Source organism: Cupressus sempervirens, chromosome 9 (assembly GCF_028749045.1).
Source record: "Cupressus sempervirens isolate cs-2001-9-10 chromosome 9, ASM2874904v1, whole genome shotgun sequence".
Taxonomy (NCBI): Eukaryota; Viridiplantae; Streptophyta; class Pinopsida; order Cupressales; family Cupressaceae; genus Cupressus; species Cupressus sempervirens.
In genome coordinates, this window is record NC_143126.1 from 456,514,671 (window position 1) to 456,535,664 (window position 20,994).

At 35.5% G+C, this 20,994-nt stretch overlaps 1 protein-coding gene across 2 annotated transcripts in view; it reads left to right on the forward strand.

Annotated features, from left to right (window-relative positions):
- Positions 1 to 20,994, forward strand: part of LOC149539293 (ABC transporter B family member 25, mitochondrial-like) — a 269,562-nt gene that overhangs the window by 194,200 nt on the left and 54,368 nt on the right. For both annotated transcript variants that reach the window (XM_089800610.1, XM_089800611.1), the window contains 2 exons: positions 2,645 to 2,700; positions 8,335 to 8,415. In XM_089800610.1, coding sequence (XP_089656736.1) covers positions 2,645 to 2,700; positions 8,335 to 8,415 — 137 coding nt within the window. The remainder of the gene's footprint in view (positions 1 to 2,644; positions 2,701 to 8,334; positions 8,416 to 20,994) is intronic.

The following is a 20,994-nucleotide window of genomic DNA, read 5'->3' on the forward strand; positions in this document are numbered from 1 at the left end:
CAAGACTGATAAAGACAGAGTGTAGGTATCACTAGATTATTATCTCCCAGAATTCCAAATAATTCTCCTAAATTGAATCAGTTTAATATGCAATAAATCAAGGTGAGAAATATACCGAGCTAAGAACCATAGTGACAACTAAGATAAGAAGAACTCCGAATTCAAAATAAGGAATTAAGGCAGAGGTCATCTCTGAAGGTCAGTATATTGGATAGTATAGTCATATGCATATGAAAGGATGGATACACTGTCAAGGTTATCCATAAGGCCTAGATTGTGAGAGCTTCTAGGAAGGATGGATGAATCAGGAATGATTATCCATAGATCTTGAAGATGGGACAAAATTTGAAAGGATGATACTTAGTGGAGTGTTAGCTTAAAATAGTTGGAACCTCCCTTAGGAACTAAGCACCAGATCACAACCCACCTTTAAGAAGGGCAAATAGTTGGAACTAGAACAAAAACTATGCTTTAAATTAATAAGTAATACTACTTCTTTATAAAGTTACTAACGTCCTTGCAGGTGCAGACTATAGAAGCTGGGAAACCAATCAGAAAACCAAAGGGGACATTGCATTCACAGATTCAGATTGGGCTGGCTCTATTGATGATAAAAAGTCAACTTTTGGATATGTTGAGTTTGGGATCTGGTGCAGTCACATGGACCAGTAAGAAGCAGCATGCAATTTCTCTCTCCTCTACAGAGGCTGAATACAAAGGGATTGTCAAGGCAGGATGTGAAGTTGTTTGGCTTCGTCGAACGCTTGGGGATATGCAGATGTCAACAGCAGGATCAACTACTCTGTTTGTTGATAACGAAGCCGTTATCAAGTTAGCTAGAAATCCAGTCTACCATGAATGAACCAAGCATGTGGATGTTCACTTTCACTACATACACCAGCTGGTTGAAGACGGGACGATAGACTTGCAGTATGTTCCTACCACAGATCAGATTGCAGACATTCTCACCAAGCTTCTGTGCCCTGATAAGTTTGTCAAATTCAGAGGATAGCTTCGTGTTCTAGATAGATTAACCATTAAGGGAGGGTATTACGATAATAGATAATCGTCTATTATTAGTTAATGGTAATCTATTGTAAATATCTAGTTAGCTTTAGCTTTTTAAGCTTTCTCAGTTAGAATAGAATGTTTCTATTCTTTAAGATTGTTTCCTAAGGAAACATCGTTTTATTCTTTTGTATATAATGACCTTTCGGTCTTTGTTAATAACAAGCAAGTATTTTACCAATTACTTCGTAATATTCACTATGTTCTTTCTCTACACCTTTCTCTTGTTCTTTTTGTCATGATGGTTGTTTGTATAGCTATTTCTCTTCAACTCCGCACATCGCAGACACTATATTTTAATGTAGTGAATAAATCTCTAGATAGATCCTTCTAGTTTACCTTATATATATATATATATATATACACTGTTTTAGGAAAAAAGATAAAGCATATTAACACTTATGTTCTTGGGTAGTCAGGTGGTCATTAAAAAAGATTGTAGCTGTTGCAGCTCTTTAATGAGCCTGTTGTGCTATGATTGAGTGAGGTAGATGTAATATTAACTATTACTGTTGCAATGGTGAATTTTTGTATGTATACATTGCTGCAATCTCACTTTGAGACACAAGCCCTTGAAGCCATTCTTTCTCATCTATTTCTTTTTGTTTATGCCAACAATATGGTTTCTAACATCTTTAGTTTGATTATGGATGCTAGATAAGGAGCAAAAGTGCCCATTCTTGCTCTGATTTTTTCCCTTTCCCTTTCTAGAGTAATTTTGATGTCTCTGTCTTTGTGTGTGCTTCATTTGCATGTTTTTTCTATTTTCCTACATGTTTTTTGCAGGTTTGACAATGGAGAACTCTGCAAGTTGATGAATGTTTAGACAGTATCTCTAGCATATTATATATCATAATAAAATCTCCTTTCCTTTCTCCACTGTTCTATTATTATAATTGCACATCATATAAGTTTGGAAAACCCAATCTCAAATAAAATCTAGGGTCATTGTATCATCTATTGTTGTAATTAAATTAATTGTGAAATTGGGGGCATTGCATTTTGTTGGTTGAGTTTTCTTGGTTTCTTTATTAATTATGTAGATTGATCTGCACCTAGACACCACTGCACTGAACATCTGCCAAGTGTAGCCATGCACCGTTAGATCAGCAAGTCTTTCTTTTCACATTACTGCCAGACAAGGTACCAATTATCATATTGATTCTAGTTCAAGCAATTATTTGAAATATGGGTAGTATGATCTTCACTCTTATGATGCTTTCATAAGTTCGTGCTTTGATTTCATCATATTTTCTTCCAGTTTTTGGCTTGTGCAATTATGCCATCACTGGTCTGCATCTGAAAATTTATTTTATTTTTTGATGCATATGAATTTTTGGACTTGAAAATTCATAGATATCTAGATTGTATAACTGAGATATAGTTCTAGAGGTTGCAATCTAAAATTATATATCTGAATGATAATGACATTGCATATTCAAGTCAGTTATTGGTAACTCGTACTTCTTATTTAAATACACGTGTTCTATTTTGTTTCTTTGTCTAAGCATAAAAATTGAAGCACCAATTCTGGACTCTCTGAATAGTTTGACTATTAAGTGATACTTGTTTGCAGGGAAATCAACGGTACTCAGGCTTTTATATCGGTTCTATGATGCCGAGTCTGGAAGTGTAAGACACCAGGACTCATATTCAGTCTTACGAATTTTTATGATATTTAGATAGGATCTATATAACAAGGATGAAAAATTGTGTAGAACTTCTAATATTCTTTTTGCTGCAGATTGACAACACATTAGTATTCTCTTTGCTGTAAAATGAAAGGTCGTAATGACAATATGCACATGATACACATTATATTTCTTAAAATTTTAGCTGATTAAAACTAGCTTTTTGGAAAGGGTTTTATTTGATTTTAACATGTAATTATGTTTTTGAGAAACTGTGTATCATGGTGCCTGTCTTTATATGTGCAAGTATACTAAATTAGACCCTTTCATGCCTATCTTACATAATGATGATTTTTTCTTTTACCTAATTCCCTTTTTTCTTGCATAATATTCCATTTTTGTTTTGAGCAATCTGTTGTACATGTAGACCAAGCAAGTCTCTAGGGCATCAATTGAAGAAACAAGGATTAAAATTTAATTTTAGTGAGTTAATAGCGAATTTCATTGTTTCTTGTTGTTACGTTCTTTTGTATTATTTTACTGGTAATTCTTGGTGCAAATGGTTAATATTGGGCATCTAAAGTGGTATTGAGTGATAGCTAATATTGTACAAGAGAATTGACGGTAACCTTATTTTCTACATGCTAATATTTCTCATTGCTTGCCTCCAATGGGGAATTGTTTGTAAATCTTAAGTTTTTCAACCTATTTTCCCTAGGGAAGTGGTTAGGGGTTTAGAATGTGTGTGGGGTCTACTTAAGATTTTGAGGGTAAGCATTGGTAACTTGTTAAATATGTGGACAAGAAGTTTTCTACTGGCCTACCTCAAATGCATTATGGAGAGTAATACCTAACACAACAGAGCCTCCAATGGTGGAAGAAGATGAAGTGTTATGGTATCAGAAGTATGAGGGTCGGTACATGGACGAAACCTATTAAGGGGTGGGACTTGCAACCCTAGTTCACAAAATATCCAATTTGGAATAACTCATGACTTGTTGTGCAAGTGAATGTTATAAGACACCACTAGGGACATGGATGTGATAGTATGCATCGAAAGTTTTGACCAAGTATGGAACAAAAGGGAACCAAATGGAAGAACCAAGAGTAAGAAGATGATTAAAGGGCTAAAGGCCAAAAAACGAACAAATGGCACATAAGTGATGCATATACAAACCAATAGGTTGAAGTTGAATATAGTTTTTAAAAAGCTTAAAGGTCTAGGAGAGTATATATTTAAATTAAACTGGAAAACAATAAATGACAAAAGGTATTTTTTTTGAAACAATGGAGTTAGAAATTAAGAATGAGAGGGAGTAATAAATAAAAAATAAATGGAAAGAATATTTTTTAACATAAGTTGGGATAAATAAAATTCCCATATAATGAAGAGAATAAAATTATAAAAAGTGATTGGAATTTAGTGGGAAAATACAATCACATAGAGGCTGGAAGAAACTTGCAGAGTCATTGTATGTCATTTCTCGCACCACCCACAACTATCTGCCATCGTTTGACACTCCTCTATCCTCCTTCAGTTAGGCATTCACAAGGCATATCACCATATGACATCCCCAAGGAGTAGTTCATTATACAACAGCCAACCTTATTGACTTTGTATGGGCTAGGTTATCATTGTATGCATTAGAGGAAGTTTGTCTTAGACCGTACGAGTTGGGAAGGAAACCCTTGTGATTTCTACCACCATACAAAGGTGTTTTGGCACTATACAAGCTTAGCGAAACTTTTGTTACTGTACAACATTGTGGGGTTATGAAAACCATAGAAGCTTTGGTAGGTGCAATCACCACCGTACGGTCCTTGGTCACCATTGTTCAAGGAAGTATTACTGTGCCCCTGAGAATTGCCATCGTACAATTACAAATGTTTTCCATCATACCAACACAAGAAGCTGCCACCATACGATCACAAAGGGTTTTTTTCTCTTATTGACTATCACCTATCTACAACTACTTTGAATTCTTGTTGTCATCGTTGCTACAAAATTTACAAGATTGGTACCACTGTTCGATGCACATACCCCTTGCCACTATACAAGTTGTACACACTGTATGACAATAGGCGGTTCGGTAATCATATTTAAAACTCAAATTTAGTTACAAGAGGATAAAAAAAAATTAGTAATTATGATTGTCAATTTTGGAGATCCAAGAAATACATGGAACTATTAGTTCCAAATAGAAGAAAAAACATAAGAGGAAATCTATATAGTGTCGATATTTAATAAGAGGAAGTATTAAGGCATGCAAAAGTAGACAAATCTATACAAATGTCGATATTTAATATCAGGGAATTTGAGCATATATTGAGAGCAATGATAAGTTGTTATGACCATCGCTATCATCATACTATTATCCCTTGTCAATGATAGTGGTCTGTTATGATATCTTACCAAAGAAATCACCAAAGAATATATTAGTCAAACAAATGAAGCTCCTATTGGATATGTATGCAAAATTGATTTGTTCAGAGAAGATTTGAATAGCTTGTGGAACAATAGTAACAGTCGTGCTGTGAAGAAGACATTCCTTAACACACCGATATAGAAGTGTATTCTTGATGTTATTGAAAGGTTGCCTCATAGGCATTGGCCACACATCAGATATGGTTGTATGGCAGATTAATCTCATTGAAGGGGTGAGCAGAGGAAAAGTTTATTAATGGGTAACGATACTATCCTATAGGATAAGGGAGTTTTTCACATTGGAGCACAAAGCGCTCCACATCTTGCATCATGCCATTAGCTTGTACCTAGACTTAATAACAATGCAAGTGTCAATACAAGAATGGGGAAGCTATAGGTTGCTTAGCTGTGTGGATCCCATCCTACCACCAATTTTCTGTTGGATGCACATAGACATACTCACAGAAGCGACCCACCAACTAGGAGAAGACCACTTGAGGAGATGGTGGGTCAGGATGAAGATTCCTCTGACTATGACAGTCAAGAAGAGATAGAAGCCATCAAGTTGTTGTTCTTGTAGAGTTATAGTACCGCAACAAAAGTTACTTTGGTAGCTATAGATGAGGATGACTTTAACAAGGAGTTGGATGTTATGTGCACCATCTCAACCCTGAAAATAATGGTGTTGTAGACAACAAGGTTATCAGGGCAGATATTGACACCAACCTTACCATCAGTTCCAACCTTCGAGAGCATAGCTACTCATGCAATTGTTCAAGAAAAAACAATTGAACCCTACATTGCAAGCTTAGAGTGCAACATTCAAGGATTAGGCACAACCAGTGAGTGAGGAAGGAGATATATACTCTTCTATAGATAACTAGTTGTAATCACTTGGAGTACTAATGGGAGTTCCCCAAACTGGTGCAAAGGATTATAGGAATGATGATAGAGACCACCGAGGGGAGACGTGAGGCAAATGAGTACTAGGTGGTAGATGTAGTGGAAGCTCTTGCCGTAACAATACTGCCAGCGAGGGAAGAAGTGGAAGGGCAAAATATTTGATTATGCTTGAACATGTCAGACCCTTAGGATCCCATAGGCACCCTTTAGAAATATAACTGCTCGATAGAGTAAGTGCCTCACTTTATGGCTCGGGTAGGAGAAACAACCAAGGAAATAGACATTGGCCAAAACATGGTAGTGGTGCATGCAGTGGAGAGGCTTTTGAGATTTATGGAGGAATGTCACTAGGAATTCACAAGATTGTTTATGGTAAGGGGATGATCAGATGTAGAAACTAAGGAAATGCTAGCCACTTGGCAATCTCCACAACCAAAAAGAGGTAGTCACCAGGAGAGGGTCCTCCAAGCACTCCAAAGCATTGAGAGTTACTGCTTCGCTAGAATCAAGTCACGATAGCATTGGAGGAGGCGAACATGGCTAAAGGGAAGGGCATATAGCATATTCTTCAACAAGAAAAGGCCTATTCAAAATTGGCAGAGAAAAGCCATGCAAAACTCGCACAAGAACACTACAGAGTAACCTCCTTTGAGGAAGTGGTAGCCTAACTCTGCGAACAATTAGGAAAAAAGGATTCATAGTTGGTAGGAAAAGCAACAGAGATGGAAATTCTAAAGAAAGGAATGACAGAGAAAGAGACAGAGCTAGAAAAGTTCAGAAAGCAACTGATGGAAGTTGCTAACATGGTACATGCAGCAACACAGTTGGGAATGTACTATGTTACTATGTTGAATGTTCAATGGTTCTAGTTCGTGTTGCAATTATGCTATGTTCAAGTATTTCAATTTGGTATGTTACACTGTAACATTATTTCATAATTAGCATTTCAGGTTCTCTGCCCTCCCGTCCTAGAAACTTGTTGTGGCATCCCAATGTCCCCCTAGTGCTAGTGTAACACTAGGTAATATCTCAAGGCAAGTTTTTGCTTTGAAACTCTATTTATAAACATTTTAAATTTTTATCCAAATTATAAAAATTATGAGGAGCTGATTTATTTGGCATTATTGTTGAGTATTGTCGAGGGAATCAGTTTTCTTAAACTCTATATCTACTACTAGTTTGGGATGACACTTATGTACATCTGAAACTTTTGAAATCTTTAATGAGATATATATGGTTTAAATTTAGCATCTTCTATCACTGTTTTTGGGAAAGACCTGTTCGGTTGAAATTCAGCAGAGGCACAGTTGTGAGTGGGGTAAAATTCAGTTGCAGACCAATTTATGCCTGAATCTTTTATGGATATGGAAGACTTGGTTATGATCTCTCTTGCTCTCGTGTCACACATACCCCTGTTAGATATGAAACATAAACATATCCATTGCATACCATTCACTACAAGGAAGCTGTACCTTAGAATCTAGAGGGAAGTTCCAACGGCCTACACGACTTCCCAACTGTTGGGAACATTTGTTTTTTGTATTTGAGCATAAGAGTAAAAGTAAAAGAAATATTTGAGGAGAACAGTTTGTTAACCAACATAGTTAAGACAATCTAAATATATAAAAATATAAAATATAAATATAAAGAATTAAATAAATAGTATTAATCTAAACTTAAAAGATAAAATCTCACAAAAAAAATGTAGATATGGTATATGATGCGTATCTAAGCCGTATCCATATCGTAGACAATAGTACACCTGCTCAAGGAGGGGCATAGGTGTATCCGACTTTGTTGTTATTTCTACAGCCAGCCATGACCTGGAAAGAAAAAATATTCTTTCATTTTATGAATCTTAACCTAAATCAAAGCCCAAACTGTAACATAGGTTTGAAGCAATGCATCCTTGGTTTGCGGTATCAGTCTCTTCCATCAGAATTTAATTTTTTAGTGTGCTCTTTTAGAAGGAATCATTTAACAATCTTGAGATATGCCTGGCTGTGTGCTATAATTCAAGTAGCATATATTTATATCAAGGTATACTTTAACATTCTGTATGGCATGCTAATATAGTCAGGTGCAATAACTGAAATGTGCTGAGAAGTGCCTCTTGTATTTTTAAATTTTTGTATTTGCATTTCTAAATGTTGTCTGGTACATTTTGTGGATTTTATTTATTTATTGAATAGTTAGATCCATTTTCTGGCTTTAGAAATGTTTATATTTTATAATTCTAGGCACAGATGTGGGAACTGTTGATAAACTCTGTATTTAATGTTGTACATGTTCCAATCTATGATGCAGATAAAAGTCGATGGTCAGGATATCAGAGAAGTGACTCTTCAAAGTCTAAGAACTTCACTTGGAGTTGTTCCTCAGGATACCGTGAGTTTATATGTTGTCACATGACATTAATTTTTTCCAATCTGTTGTTTAATTTCGTTTTGCTTGTCTTCAACTTCTTAGTGCCATCTTTCAGGGTCAAAGAATTCATTCGAAATGCTGTTAACTGACAATATATCGACAGATTCTTATTTGTCAGACAGGACATTAGAGATTAGTTTTTCAATATTGAGAGTTTAGATCCTTTTTAGGTATTCAAACTGGATATACTGTATCTTTGGTTTGGGTATGCCATATAGATTACTGAAACTTATTTTAGTCAAAACTCTAGCTTGACCCTTGGGCACAACTGCAACCTTAGGAACTGACCTGGGATAGATAGGCTTCTATTGTGTGAAATTCAAATCATGTATTGTATCAGCCTTGCTACTGAGATGTGGTCTATGCTTGGTCATACATAAGAGAATAGAGTACGGAAGAAAAACTTGTGAAGGCATGTTGTTATGGACTGTCAAATTGTGATAGAAACAAAGTCTAGACTAGGTGGGGTTGTAATGTTTTACAGTTTGATAGTGTTTTTGTGGTACGAATACCTTCTCATCACTTGTTTAATAGTCTAATAAGTTGACCACTTTGGATAAGCATTTCTTTGGGGGAGCAAAGCATAATTCATATTAGAAGAGAAGCACAGCTTTTTGCAAATAACCATTACTATATTTTGTGAGGCTAGAGGTTAATAATGTTTGCAAAAAGATGACCAGGAGAATTCAAAATTGCCATAAGAGCACAACAGCTTTACATATTTTTACGTCAATATTCCAAGGGAGAACAGGGAACAGGATAGTGGTATTAAGGTCACACGAGGGGATCCATTTTCAGTTCATTATTCCTTTATCTGCAAAGCTAAGGTAGACCCTTACTATTGGCTTGAAAAAGGCTGCTCAGTGAGTGGTGGAGCAGGCTATTTGTTTCCTTAGAATTGTTGGTGGTAGATTGTGTCTCTGCAGAAATTTTTCACATTGCCTTATAAAGTTGCTGCCTTTGTATCTCAAAGGTTTTGATGGAATCGATTGTCTTGGTTAGGTTCAGCAGATTACTTCAGCTAACAGAGAGAGCTTTCACAGATTCCACATCGTTTTCATTGCTTGTCTACGGTTGGCATATACAATTCAATTGGTGAAGTAAAAAAGATGTGATTTTCATGAGACTTTCAGAAGTGCCCCAATTCTTTATACCTGACTTGAAATCATCTTGTCTTCCTGAGTTGTAGGATGGCATTTTAGGTGTTTGTTAAGAATGAGGAGATGATCCTTTGAAGGATCTTTAGGGCATCAGCACTGGAACATTGAAGGTCTTTTGCTGAATTAGGATGCCAAACTGGAGCATTGTTATTTAACCGGATAGCAATTTGAGAAGTGGTGGAGTCAAAATTGAAGAAATGGCCATTGTTCTGGCACTGAGGGGTTAAAGAAGCTCTTGGGGTTGAGGGTTTGTGCAGGTTTGGCAAGCTCCTTGTTACACTATAGTAATAGAAACTGATACAAACAATAGCATGGGATTCTTCGGGAACAACATCACCTGGACGTTGGACAGAGGCTTTGAGGCCAGGATTTAGTTATGGTGCATTCTTTTTCCCATTAACATTGACAAGGTAATTCTGTTTGTTGGAGCTTGCAGGCATATGGGGACCTTGCATTGTGCTGATGAAGACAAATTTCTTCCTTTTATGAATTAATGAGTCGCATAAAAATGCGTGCACTTACATACAATATTATAGTTTTCCTTGTGTATTTTTTGGAGTCTATTATTGCGTTTTATTCAGCTTATGCATTCTATTTAGTGCCCAATGATGTAAAAGGTCTTGGTGATAAGATTTTAATTTATTGCCATGGCTATTGATTGTTCCTCACTACTGGAATTTCTTCATGGGGTGACATTGTTGGCTTCTTCTTGGGAACAAACAATAAAATTATAAATGAATAGATTGTCACTTCTTGTACCTACTCTTGTTCTTTGTCTCATCACTCTTCTTGGGCATATGAGCTCGGCCAGTAAAGGATAATGCAGAAGTATACAATAATGGGTTTGGAAATGTCTTTCAGCACAAAACAATATATCTTCTTTGAATTCTTCTTTCAATACCCACTTAGGCTATGCGATGAGTAGATTGTGAGTGGTATTGAGAAGGAGAAAGTCAATTGGAGGTGCCAGGAAACTTTTAGATGCAACAAAGGACTTTAACACCAAACCATTTCATTTATATTTGGTTTTTATCACTATGTGATGGAAAATGTAGTTTAGATTCAGGTAGTGCATGGGATGCAAGCTGCATGATGGGTATAGGGTGGGGAACACTAGTTATAATGGTGTCTTGTTAATGGTCGTGTCTTGGGTGGAAGAAACTTTGAAGATTGTAAAGAAAAATTGCTCATTTTATATTCGTTTCTCTTATTGTTGAAAGTAGACATCACTGCCAATTAGGTAAGTCAACTAAGTGATTGCAGTGATTAGTTCACTCACTAATAGGGGACAAATTATAGATAACATGTAATGTCCACTGCGCTTAGGTATGTAAGAACTCCAGAACAATTACTTAGCTTTTTTATAATTGCACCATCTGATCTTGCAATTAAACAATGTAATGGGTAAGGTAAATTTGGATATGCATAAAATAACGTGTCACTTTGATTTAGTACCATGGCCTTGCTATAAATATGACGATATGGCTTTGAATTTGAGATAAATGTTAGTGCTTATAGCAATACAAGTCGTGGCCCCTAATTTGCATTTATGTGCTTTCTTGCTGCAATTATTTATTCCTTACAATGAGTTCCCAATGTCTCTCTTAATAATCTTCAAAACTCTTCCATATGACCTCCTGTGGAAGGACTATGACTTTTCCTCAAGTATTTCTAACCAAAGAAAACCATTTCCTTTTTTAGTATTAATCACACCTCCTTACAAAAATTAGTATTATAGTCCCCAATATGTATTCGGAGATCACTGCGTTATGCATTACTGCTGACTCATTGTATGTTTGGGTATGTGAAGTCAACCACCTTGTTTGCATCTTCAACAAGGATTCAAGGAATAAGAGAAATGACTATGTTCTTGATTAACTCGTGGAAGCTTTATGACACACCATACTTTCCTATGTTCTTGCTGACCCACAGTTGGTATTGATTTTTATTTTGCTTGGCTTCTTTGAATTAACATTGTTGTTCATATACACATTGCTTCCTTAATAGTCTCCATAATATTTATATTATCAGCAATGGCTGGCATTAGTATGTCTCTTGTTCTCCTCCTTTCTAAATTCACTCGATTAATTACCAATGCATATTAATGATCTGTAATTTCCTTCAAGGAATGCTAAATATATATGAGATTCCTCCTTCATCCTCTAGTAGTCTTAGGCTAGACATATTATATAAGATTCCTCATGTATTCGGCCCAAAACAATAACCAGTGATAGAGCCTCAAACTCTAGCAGTATTCACAGCCAGGAAATGTCTTGTTCGATATCTTCCTCAATAATACTTTTGGACTTGTGAGACTTAACCTTTCAAATGGGGCGTAAATCCCCCTCTTTATCGGGTGCTTGATGCCTCTTCATTCAATTTTTGAGCAAAACACACAATTACCACTTATAATATCACAGCTATATATATTTGTGTGTGATTATTGTAGATCTTTGATTTCTCCCTCTTTGGTTGGTCACTATTGGTTGGTGTCTCTTCTTTAACAGCATACCCATGTTGCTAATGTTTGGACTCAATATATTTAATATGGTATTTGTATTTAATGTTTGGCACATTATATTATAAATTTTAATTGATACACACACACACACACACACACACACATATATATTAGTCATCTATTTTAATATTATAAATTTTTATTTTTTATCTTATTATTATTAATTTTGGATATCATATGATAGTATATTATTATATAAATTATATCACAATTATATTAATATTAATATTATGATTAATTAATTATATTGTAAAATTATAATTTTATTATTGTTTTCCAACTTTTTATTATATTTAATTATATTTTTCCAGAAATGGAAGATTACAGTCCACCCTTCCCCAAAATTGCTTATCCCCAAGCAATGCCAATCTCGTGCGAGTGGCTTCTGTTGTGCCATTTTGATATCATCGTGGCTTTTAATTTCGAATCCAATAACTCCAAGCTTCTACTTAGTAGGGTACTTTCCCTATACACGAGTTAGGATATATATACTAGCATCTAAATTCTTTCACATAATAAAGGTATGTGGAAAGGGAGACTTCATTTTGAGCCATTTTTACACCAAGGTTTAGAGTTACTCTAGGCAATTCTCTAGCTTTACTTGGTGGGTTGTGACTACTTGCCCATTCTCACTTCCTTCCAATCCTTGAGAAGAAACCGTAATCAGGTTCTTAACTCTCTGAGGAGGACCTTATGGGGCTCTAGTTGCCTTTATGGCCATGCTAGAATTTCCCTCAAGCTATTTCACCATCTCATTACATATTATCTTTCCTTGAGGCATTTGACATTTAATACCTTCGTATATCGATCCTTATCATCCTTGGGAGAGATTCTATCAAGATTGTTTGTGACCAAGCTTTGACACTTGCCAAGTATGTCCTTGATCAATCTTTGGCATTCGCCACGTATGTCCTTAATCAAGCTTTCACACGAACCAAAAATGTTCTTGATCAAGTTTTGACACTCACAGAGAATGTTCTTAATTAAGTTTCAACTCTCACCAAGAATATCTTTTGTTTTGGTTTGACTCTCACTAAGAATGTCCTTGCTTCTTGACACTCACTAAGATTGTCCTTGATCTTGACACCTACTAAGAATGTCTTGATTGGCTTGACACCTCTTAAGAATGTCCTTGATTCATGGCACTCACTTTTGACAAATTATTTCTGTCCATCCATTGACTCAAGAGTGTTGTGCAAATTGTTTTCGTAGGTCTGTTTATCATGATTGCAAAATCATTGATGTTACATTTGATAGACTACTTCTAAGTTACCAAAGCTTTAATTGTTCTTTGCAAATAATATTGTGAACCTACTGTTCTACTGAGAAATACAATGTAGTAAATTTCAGCGGTATCAGAGCTCAGCATTATGCCAGCCTATTGATTGATGAGTGATAGGGATCATAGGTACACGCAAAGAAAAAAGAAAAAGGCAGGCTAACAAGAAAGAGGGAAATCCCCAAGAATTTATTGGGGAGATCAGAAAGATCCATACCAACATGGGGGAAAGTATGATGGAGATGGATCAACTTTTCAGAGGAATGAGCACACAACTAAGTGGTGATAGGCCTGTTCGAAATGGTGTTGAAGGCAGCAATTTTGGTGGAGAAAATCTTCAGCTGGTGACGAGAAAGCTTTAGTTAATTCAGATGCGTTAAGCCTTTCTAGACACACTGATTTGATCTTTAGGGACTTTTTGAAGAAAACAACTCAACATAGGAGTAGAAGGTATGAAGAAAGGACATTCAACACTGTTTGGGAAAAATCACTACCACTATTGTTTGTGCTGGTGATTCTGTCACAAAGGCTTGGTGGTTGAGATTAGATACATATTTCTCATTGAACCCAATTCTTAGAGGCAATCATAATTGTTGCCTTGCAAATGGAAGGGGCGGCTCATGAATGGTGGGAGTGTGGCATGGTAATTGAAGGGCATATGACCACTTTGGAAGACTTCAACCAAAGATTGATAGAGATATTTGATAGAAACGATCTAGAGACTCATTTGTGGGAGTTAGCACAACTAAAACAAGAGGATTAGCTTATGACTATGTCAAGGGATTTCAAAGGCTTTCCATAACGATTTTAGATGCGTCAAAGTAAAGGCTCATAGTTATTAATGAAGAAGGCCTAGTGCAACCCATTAAAGGTTTGGTAAGAGTGTTTGATCGGAGCTCATTGCAAGAAGTCATCAAGATAGCTTTTAATTTTGAAAATTAAGTAGCAAGAAACACATTAAGTTCAAAGCAAGCATCCCCAATTCTATCAAAGAATTCTTCTCAGAAGAGCATGTTACCTTCGAAGCTAGATCCAATAGAGATGTCCTAAAATGAGCTGCGAAGGAAAAATACTGTGCTTCACATCCAAGGAATCATGGGAACATGGTCATAGGAAAAGGGACAAATTCACTATAAAGTGGTAGTCTATGTTGAGGATATTGAAGATTCAGTGGGAAGTTATGAGAACCAAACATCTAAGTTTGAAGTTGTTCGAGGACAAACAGCATCTGGGATGCATGGACTGTGATGTCCCCAAATAAGAGAAGCTGAATTAGCTTTCTATTTTGCTAATATCTTTAATTGAGGAATCAAAGTGTTGATATTGTGACTAAATGCAATAATTGATAGTTTTAGCCAAATTCGCATGGATGTAGATACAAATACAATATCAGATATGAATACAACCATTTTTTAATACCCTAAATATGGATATGGCTAGATATAACATTAATGTTGGCAAGAGAGTCTAACAGAGCATGGTATGTTGTCATTGATGGAAACTACTATCTTATTTCAATGACAATTTTTGTTAGCAAATGTATTAGCGGAGGTTATACACTTCAATATATTTTAGTTTTCTAGAAGTTGTATTTGGACAAGCTACTAATAGGTTTTGTATGAGCGGAATCAGAGGAGTTAGGACTTGCATTTGTAGAGCATTTAAGTAGACATACTATTGTGTCTAACTCAATCATTGCAAGATTTGACGAGATTGCATCATGGAGATACTGGCTGTCCTGCATTTTGTCAACACAAAATGTAGGTAATAATACAAAACCTTTTCAAGTTAGTTTCACATTTCTCTAAGATAATTCATAATTTAATTGGCCAATGTTGATCAATCAATCGACCTCAATTTGCATAATGAATCCTTTTACAAGGCTTTCGTCAAGTTCTTTTCGTTTTTCATTTTAAAGTCTGTGCCTGATTTTTGAAGCCTTCTGTTACAAGATTCAAGAAGAGTTGGTAGATTAACGGATTTCCGGATGATTCATTAATTAACAGAGGAACAAATGTGTTCCTTATAAAGAATAACAAGGACGTTGTTTCTAAAAGAAACAACGTAGACTGAAGATGGAATTAGAAACAAAACTAGAGACAGGATAGGAAACATTCCTATCTGGACTGAAGAAAAAAGAGACAGGATAGGAAACATTCCTATCTAGACTGAAAGACGAACTACAGACAAGTAGTTGACTATTATAGAAAGTATAAGATATTATTTTAATAACCTCCCTTAATGGTCAACGTACGGATGTCGGAACATTCTGTGATAATTGAGACCCTCCCTGGATCTACAGAATGTTGAAACCAAGAAGCTTTGCCAGAAGAGTGCTATGACTCAAAATAAGTTGCATTTACAAAACTTCGTTTTTGTGGAAAAAACGGTAAAACCCAGAATCTCACACAACCTTGCGTATTATAGACAACTTGAAATGATTTTTGAGGAGAAAATCAACAAACCCATGAAAAACAGAAACAGATTCAGAAAGCGAAAAATGCAGCTTCGCCTTGATCAGGAAGCTCGACAACTTGTGCTGTTGGCTGGGAAGCATTTTGCCTTGCTTGGGCAGCCAAACGTTTCCGGCACTCGAACTTCATATGGCCGAACTTGTGACAGTAATTACACTGCACATTTTGCTTCGTAGAGCCATCCAGGGATTGAGTAGAAGGTTGATGTTGGAAAGGCTGAGAAGACTGATGGTTGCCGATGTTCTGTTGAAAGGATTTTGCAACAAATGCCTGCTCTGAGGAGGCTGTAGAAGCACTGCTGCCAAACTGTTGTTTCCAACGATCCTACTGCAGAAGTTTGGTGCATAATTCTGGAAACTTCAGATCAACATTAGTTGACGTAATGTTGAGTGTTTCTATGAAGTGCTCATAGGATGATGGTAGACTTTTCAGAGTGATGACTACCATATCCTCTTCCTCCATTTTCCGACCAATAGCTTCGAGCTGATCACGGATGTCCTTAATCTTTGTCAGATGCTCTTGTAAGGACATACGTTCATCCATCATAATGGAGAACAACTGATTCTTTAGAAAGAATGCCCGACTTTTGTCAGATGTTTCATGCAGCTCCTTCAGATATTTCCAGATTTCTGCAGCTGACTTGCCTAAAGGAATCTGTGGTAGCTAATCATCGATAACAGAGAGCTTAAGAAGCATAACAGCCTCTCGATTGCGATCATCAAACTTGTCCTGTTCTGCTTGGTCAGAGGTCGGACGAGTCTTTGTGCCTAGAACAAGCTCATCCAAACGACAATATTCGAAGATGGTTAACATGCGCTGCTTCCAATGATTATAATTGTGGCCATTGAATCGTAGACTGCCCTCCAACATCAGATTAGTCAAAGATGCCATTTGCACAAAGTTCGAGGCAATGTTGAGGCTGACCTAGAAAAAAAAATGACAAGTGCCCAGAAGAGTAGATAGAAAACCCAGAAGGAATCTGCAGTCACAATGTAAATCCGTCGGCTCGAAAATCGAGGCACGAAAAATGAGGTACCCAGAAAATTCTGACGAAGACCCAGATGAGGTCTCGAAAAACCCACCAAGAACCTATAAACAAAAAAAAATTCCGACCCCAAAAATTAGGGTTTCGAAAAAAAAAGGCCCTGGCTGAAAAATGCTTGAAAAATCTTCAGATTTCTTGATAAAAATGGTCGATCTGCTTCCCAAGCACGATTATAGACTGAGTATGCAAAAAAAAACGACTCCAAATATGAAGCAAACAGTGGCCAAAAAGACAGAGGACCTTCCAAAAACAGTCGCGGATTTAGGAAAATCGCTGAGGTCGGATTGAGAGCCGTTTTGTTTTAAAAAACGTCAGGAAAAAAAAACAGGAGCTAAGAAGCATGGCAAAAACACCATTTCGCTGTTACAGGCGCATGAAAGCTAAAGCCCGGCTGCAAGAAAAACGGCAGTAAAAAACGGCCAAAAAACACACGACTTCAGGCCTTGTAGACTGCGGCCGAAAGTTGGCACATTCGAACCACGAACCAGGCAGAACACAAGCCGACCAGAGAAAATGTAGAGCCGTGATTTGCAGAAAAAACACCCTTTACTGGTCTCACAAGTCCTAGCCAAAAACCAGGAGTTCTATGAATTTCTCACAGAAAACGGAAACCCTGCTCTCGATTTACAGTGAGATTTCTCCGAATGGAAATACCCAGTTTGAAGCAAAATATCACGGATACTTAATTTCGAAAATAGCTACTGATAATTTCTGAAAAGAAATTATTATTTAAAAAAAAAAAGTTCGCTCTGATACCATGTTACAAGATTCAAGAAGAGTTGGCAGATTAATGGATTTCCGGATGATTCATTAATTAATAGAGGAACAAATGTGTTCCTTATAAAGAATTACAAGGACGTTGTTTCTAAAAGAAACAACGTAGACTAAAGACGGAATTAGAAACAAAACTAGAGACAGGATAGGAAACATTCCTATCTGGACTGAAGAAAAAAGGGACAGGATAGGAAACATTCCTATCTAGACTGAAAGACGGACTACAGACAAGTAGTTGACTATTATAGAAAGTATAAGATATTATCTTAATACCTTCAACCTCCTTTTTTGTGTTTTTGTGTGTGTTTAGTTGCTTTTAGTCTTTTTTTTTGGTCCAAACTCTTGCATTTGGTTTTCCCTTTGGTTCGGTATATCTTAGGGCTTAATCAAATTTTGTAGTCAAAAGATATGATCATTTAAGTGCCCAAAAAGTGGACCCTCCAAATGTAATTGCATATTTAAAATATTATGTTATATGTTAATGTCGACATTCACTTTTTGAAAAGTATAATATAAATTGACTTTATGTTATGTATTTAAGTTACTTTATTACTTAAATTTATCAGTTAAGTGACTACTGTGCACTTTATGTAATATTTTCTTGTTGAGTTGCTTTTAAATTTTTCATTTAAGTGACTTTATTACTATACAATTCTAATTTAATTTTGAGTATCACTTTATGTTTTAATTATATTGAGTATTACTTTATGTTTTAATTATAAAACATAGTTTAAAAATTCGGTTTCTGCAATATCTCGTCTGGCCCAAAAATTCTGAAAATCTCGGAATCGGCAAAAACTCGCGAGAAATTCGGCAATAAATCGACACTTTTATTGGATATTTGAAAATATACAATTTCTTAAAATATTTTTAAATACACATACAAACAATAATCCATAGCAAATAAAACTTACTAGATTAACATAGTGATAAAATCCTATACCAAAGCACAAGTACAAAATCTAAATATAAATGAGTTAAATATATATAGAAGTCAAACTCTACCAAACTACAACTCCTGAATACATATTAAGTTAAAAGTTTTAGTATCAAATGAACACTAAAAGTAGCAATCATAAATTGTGTCTAAGTAAATTTGAAAAGAGATCGCGACTACTGGGTGGGTGGTTTTGAAGTAGTTGTTGTGGCAATATCCTCAACAGGTGCTTGAATTGGTGTCTCGGGCTCAACATAAGGCTCTAATGGATGACCAAGCTCAAGTCCTCGTCACATGCTGCCACATCCGTATCATAGTCATCTGCCTCCATCTCAAACTCACGAGGCCCAATAGAAGAACCCTTTCCACTAAAAGTCCCTATTGATGCTGTCATGGTCTCAAATGTCCCCTTTTTTGCTGCCTTATTTTGTGCATATTTTTGGAGGCTTGTTAAAGCCTTTCTAGCCTCTTCTGCACATTTATTACATGGTGTAATATAAATGTTTGGAACCTTTGCAAGATGGTATTTCAATCGGCTTACACCTAATATCATATGCTTATGGAAAAAGATACATTGGACTTGTCCTTTGCCTTCTCCTGGGATCCCATATTTCCATAATGCACCCTTCTCTCTACCACCATCTTGTAAAGAATAGGTAAAATCTAAGAACCTAGCGAAAAAATAACCAAATAATTTAGAAAGTATATTGATATAATAACTTATAACAATTCAGTACAACCTATAAAAATTAATGAATTGACTCTAATAAATTCATTTTTATAAAGTATATAATTCTATAAATAATAAATATTAAATTTATTATAAACTAAACTTTATTTATAATTTTTAATAGTTATGCAGCTACCAGCAACTAATTGTATAACTATTAAAAATTATAAAATAGATAAAGTTGATAATTATAAATATTAAATACTGGTAGTGGTAACCACTAACCAATATTATACAATTTATAAATGGGATTATGTAATTAAATCAATAATTATAATTATACTAGACTATTAGTATTATACAGTAAGATTAAATAATTAATAATTACAAATATTAAATAATATATATTCATATTAAAAAACATAACACGAAACACTATATTGCAAATAAATATAGCAAAATATTCATAATTACTAAGTACAAATAAATTGAGAGATATGCAAAAAATATGATAAGAAAAAATGCCAAAAAGATAATCCCTACCTATGTAGAAGATTCTCGGCAATCGTTTCTCTGTCCTTGCTGTCGAATTTGAGTGGTATCTTGAGTCCTGGCGTGGCATTAGTGGTTGCTTTTCCTCTCTGTAGTTGTTTTTCCTCTCTGGCATTGTGAGTTGTTTTTCCTCACCCGCGGTGACAACTTCAAGTTCAACTTAACTTTTAACTTTTGATTTTTAACCAAAGTCTATTTCGTGTTGACCATGCAGTGACCAGTCAACGATATTTGGGGGCGATTTTTGGTTTGATGCATGATTTATAGCAAAAAACGTCATGTTTTTGGGAAAATATCAGTGTAGATATATGGCTCGTTTAATTTGTCTCCACAATGAACTCATGATATTCCACGATTTTTGTGATATTTTGCAGTGTTTTTAAACTATGATAAAACATCTACATTAAATATTACTTTTGAGTAATATTTGCACATGATATATAAACTATAGTGTAAATTTTATTTTTGACGCAATTAAGTGATATTTACTCAAAAGTCAATTAGACATGTGCCTAATTGGTCACATAGTTTTGCAAACTGAATAACATGTCTTTTTACATGTTTACATGTAAATGCATGTGTAGTCCGATTTTGGCTTTAAAATGCATAGTTTAAATATGTAATGGACTTCTTAGAGTCCATTTACATAAAAACTTGCCATTACATGCACTTCTAGCCAATGAACATTACATGTAATATGCCTTGGAGAATCCAATTTTGCACTAAAAACTCATGTAATCACCCTCCAAGACCCCGGTTTTGCACTCTTAAGCTAAAAACATCCAAGTACATGATATGTGATTCTTCCTCTAGAATGCGATTTGCACTTAGAAAGGAAAATTACATATGTAATAGCATATGTAGAGTGCAATTTGGCATTGAGGAGATATGTTTGACTTCAACTTGCAACTAAAACGTAAAGTATTACATGTAAATGCATGTTGAGAGTAGAGTCCGATTATGCATCTACAACCAAAACGTTGCCTTTCCAAGGCAAAGTAAAACATGTAACTACATGTTTAGAGTTCGATCATGCATACAAACTTATCCAAATGTCTTTGGAGAGCACGTTTTGAGCATTTCCTTCCAAAAGTGCCTCAAACAAATGCATTTCAAGGCTACGTTTCC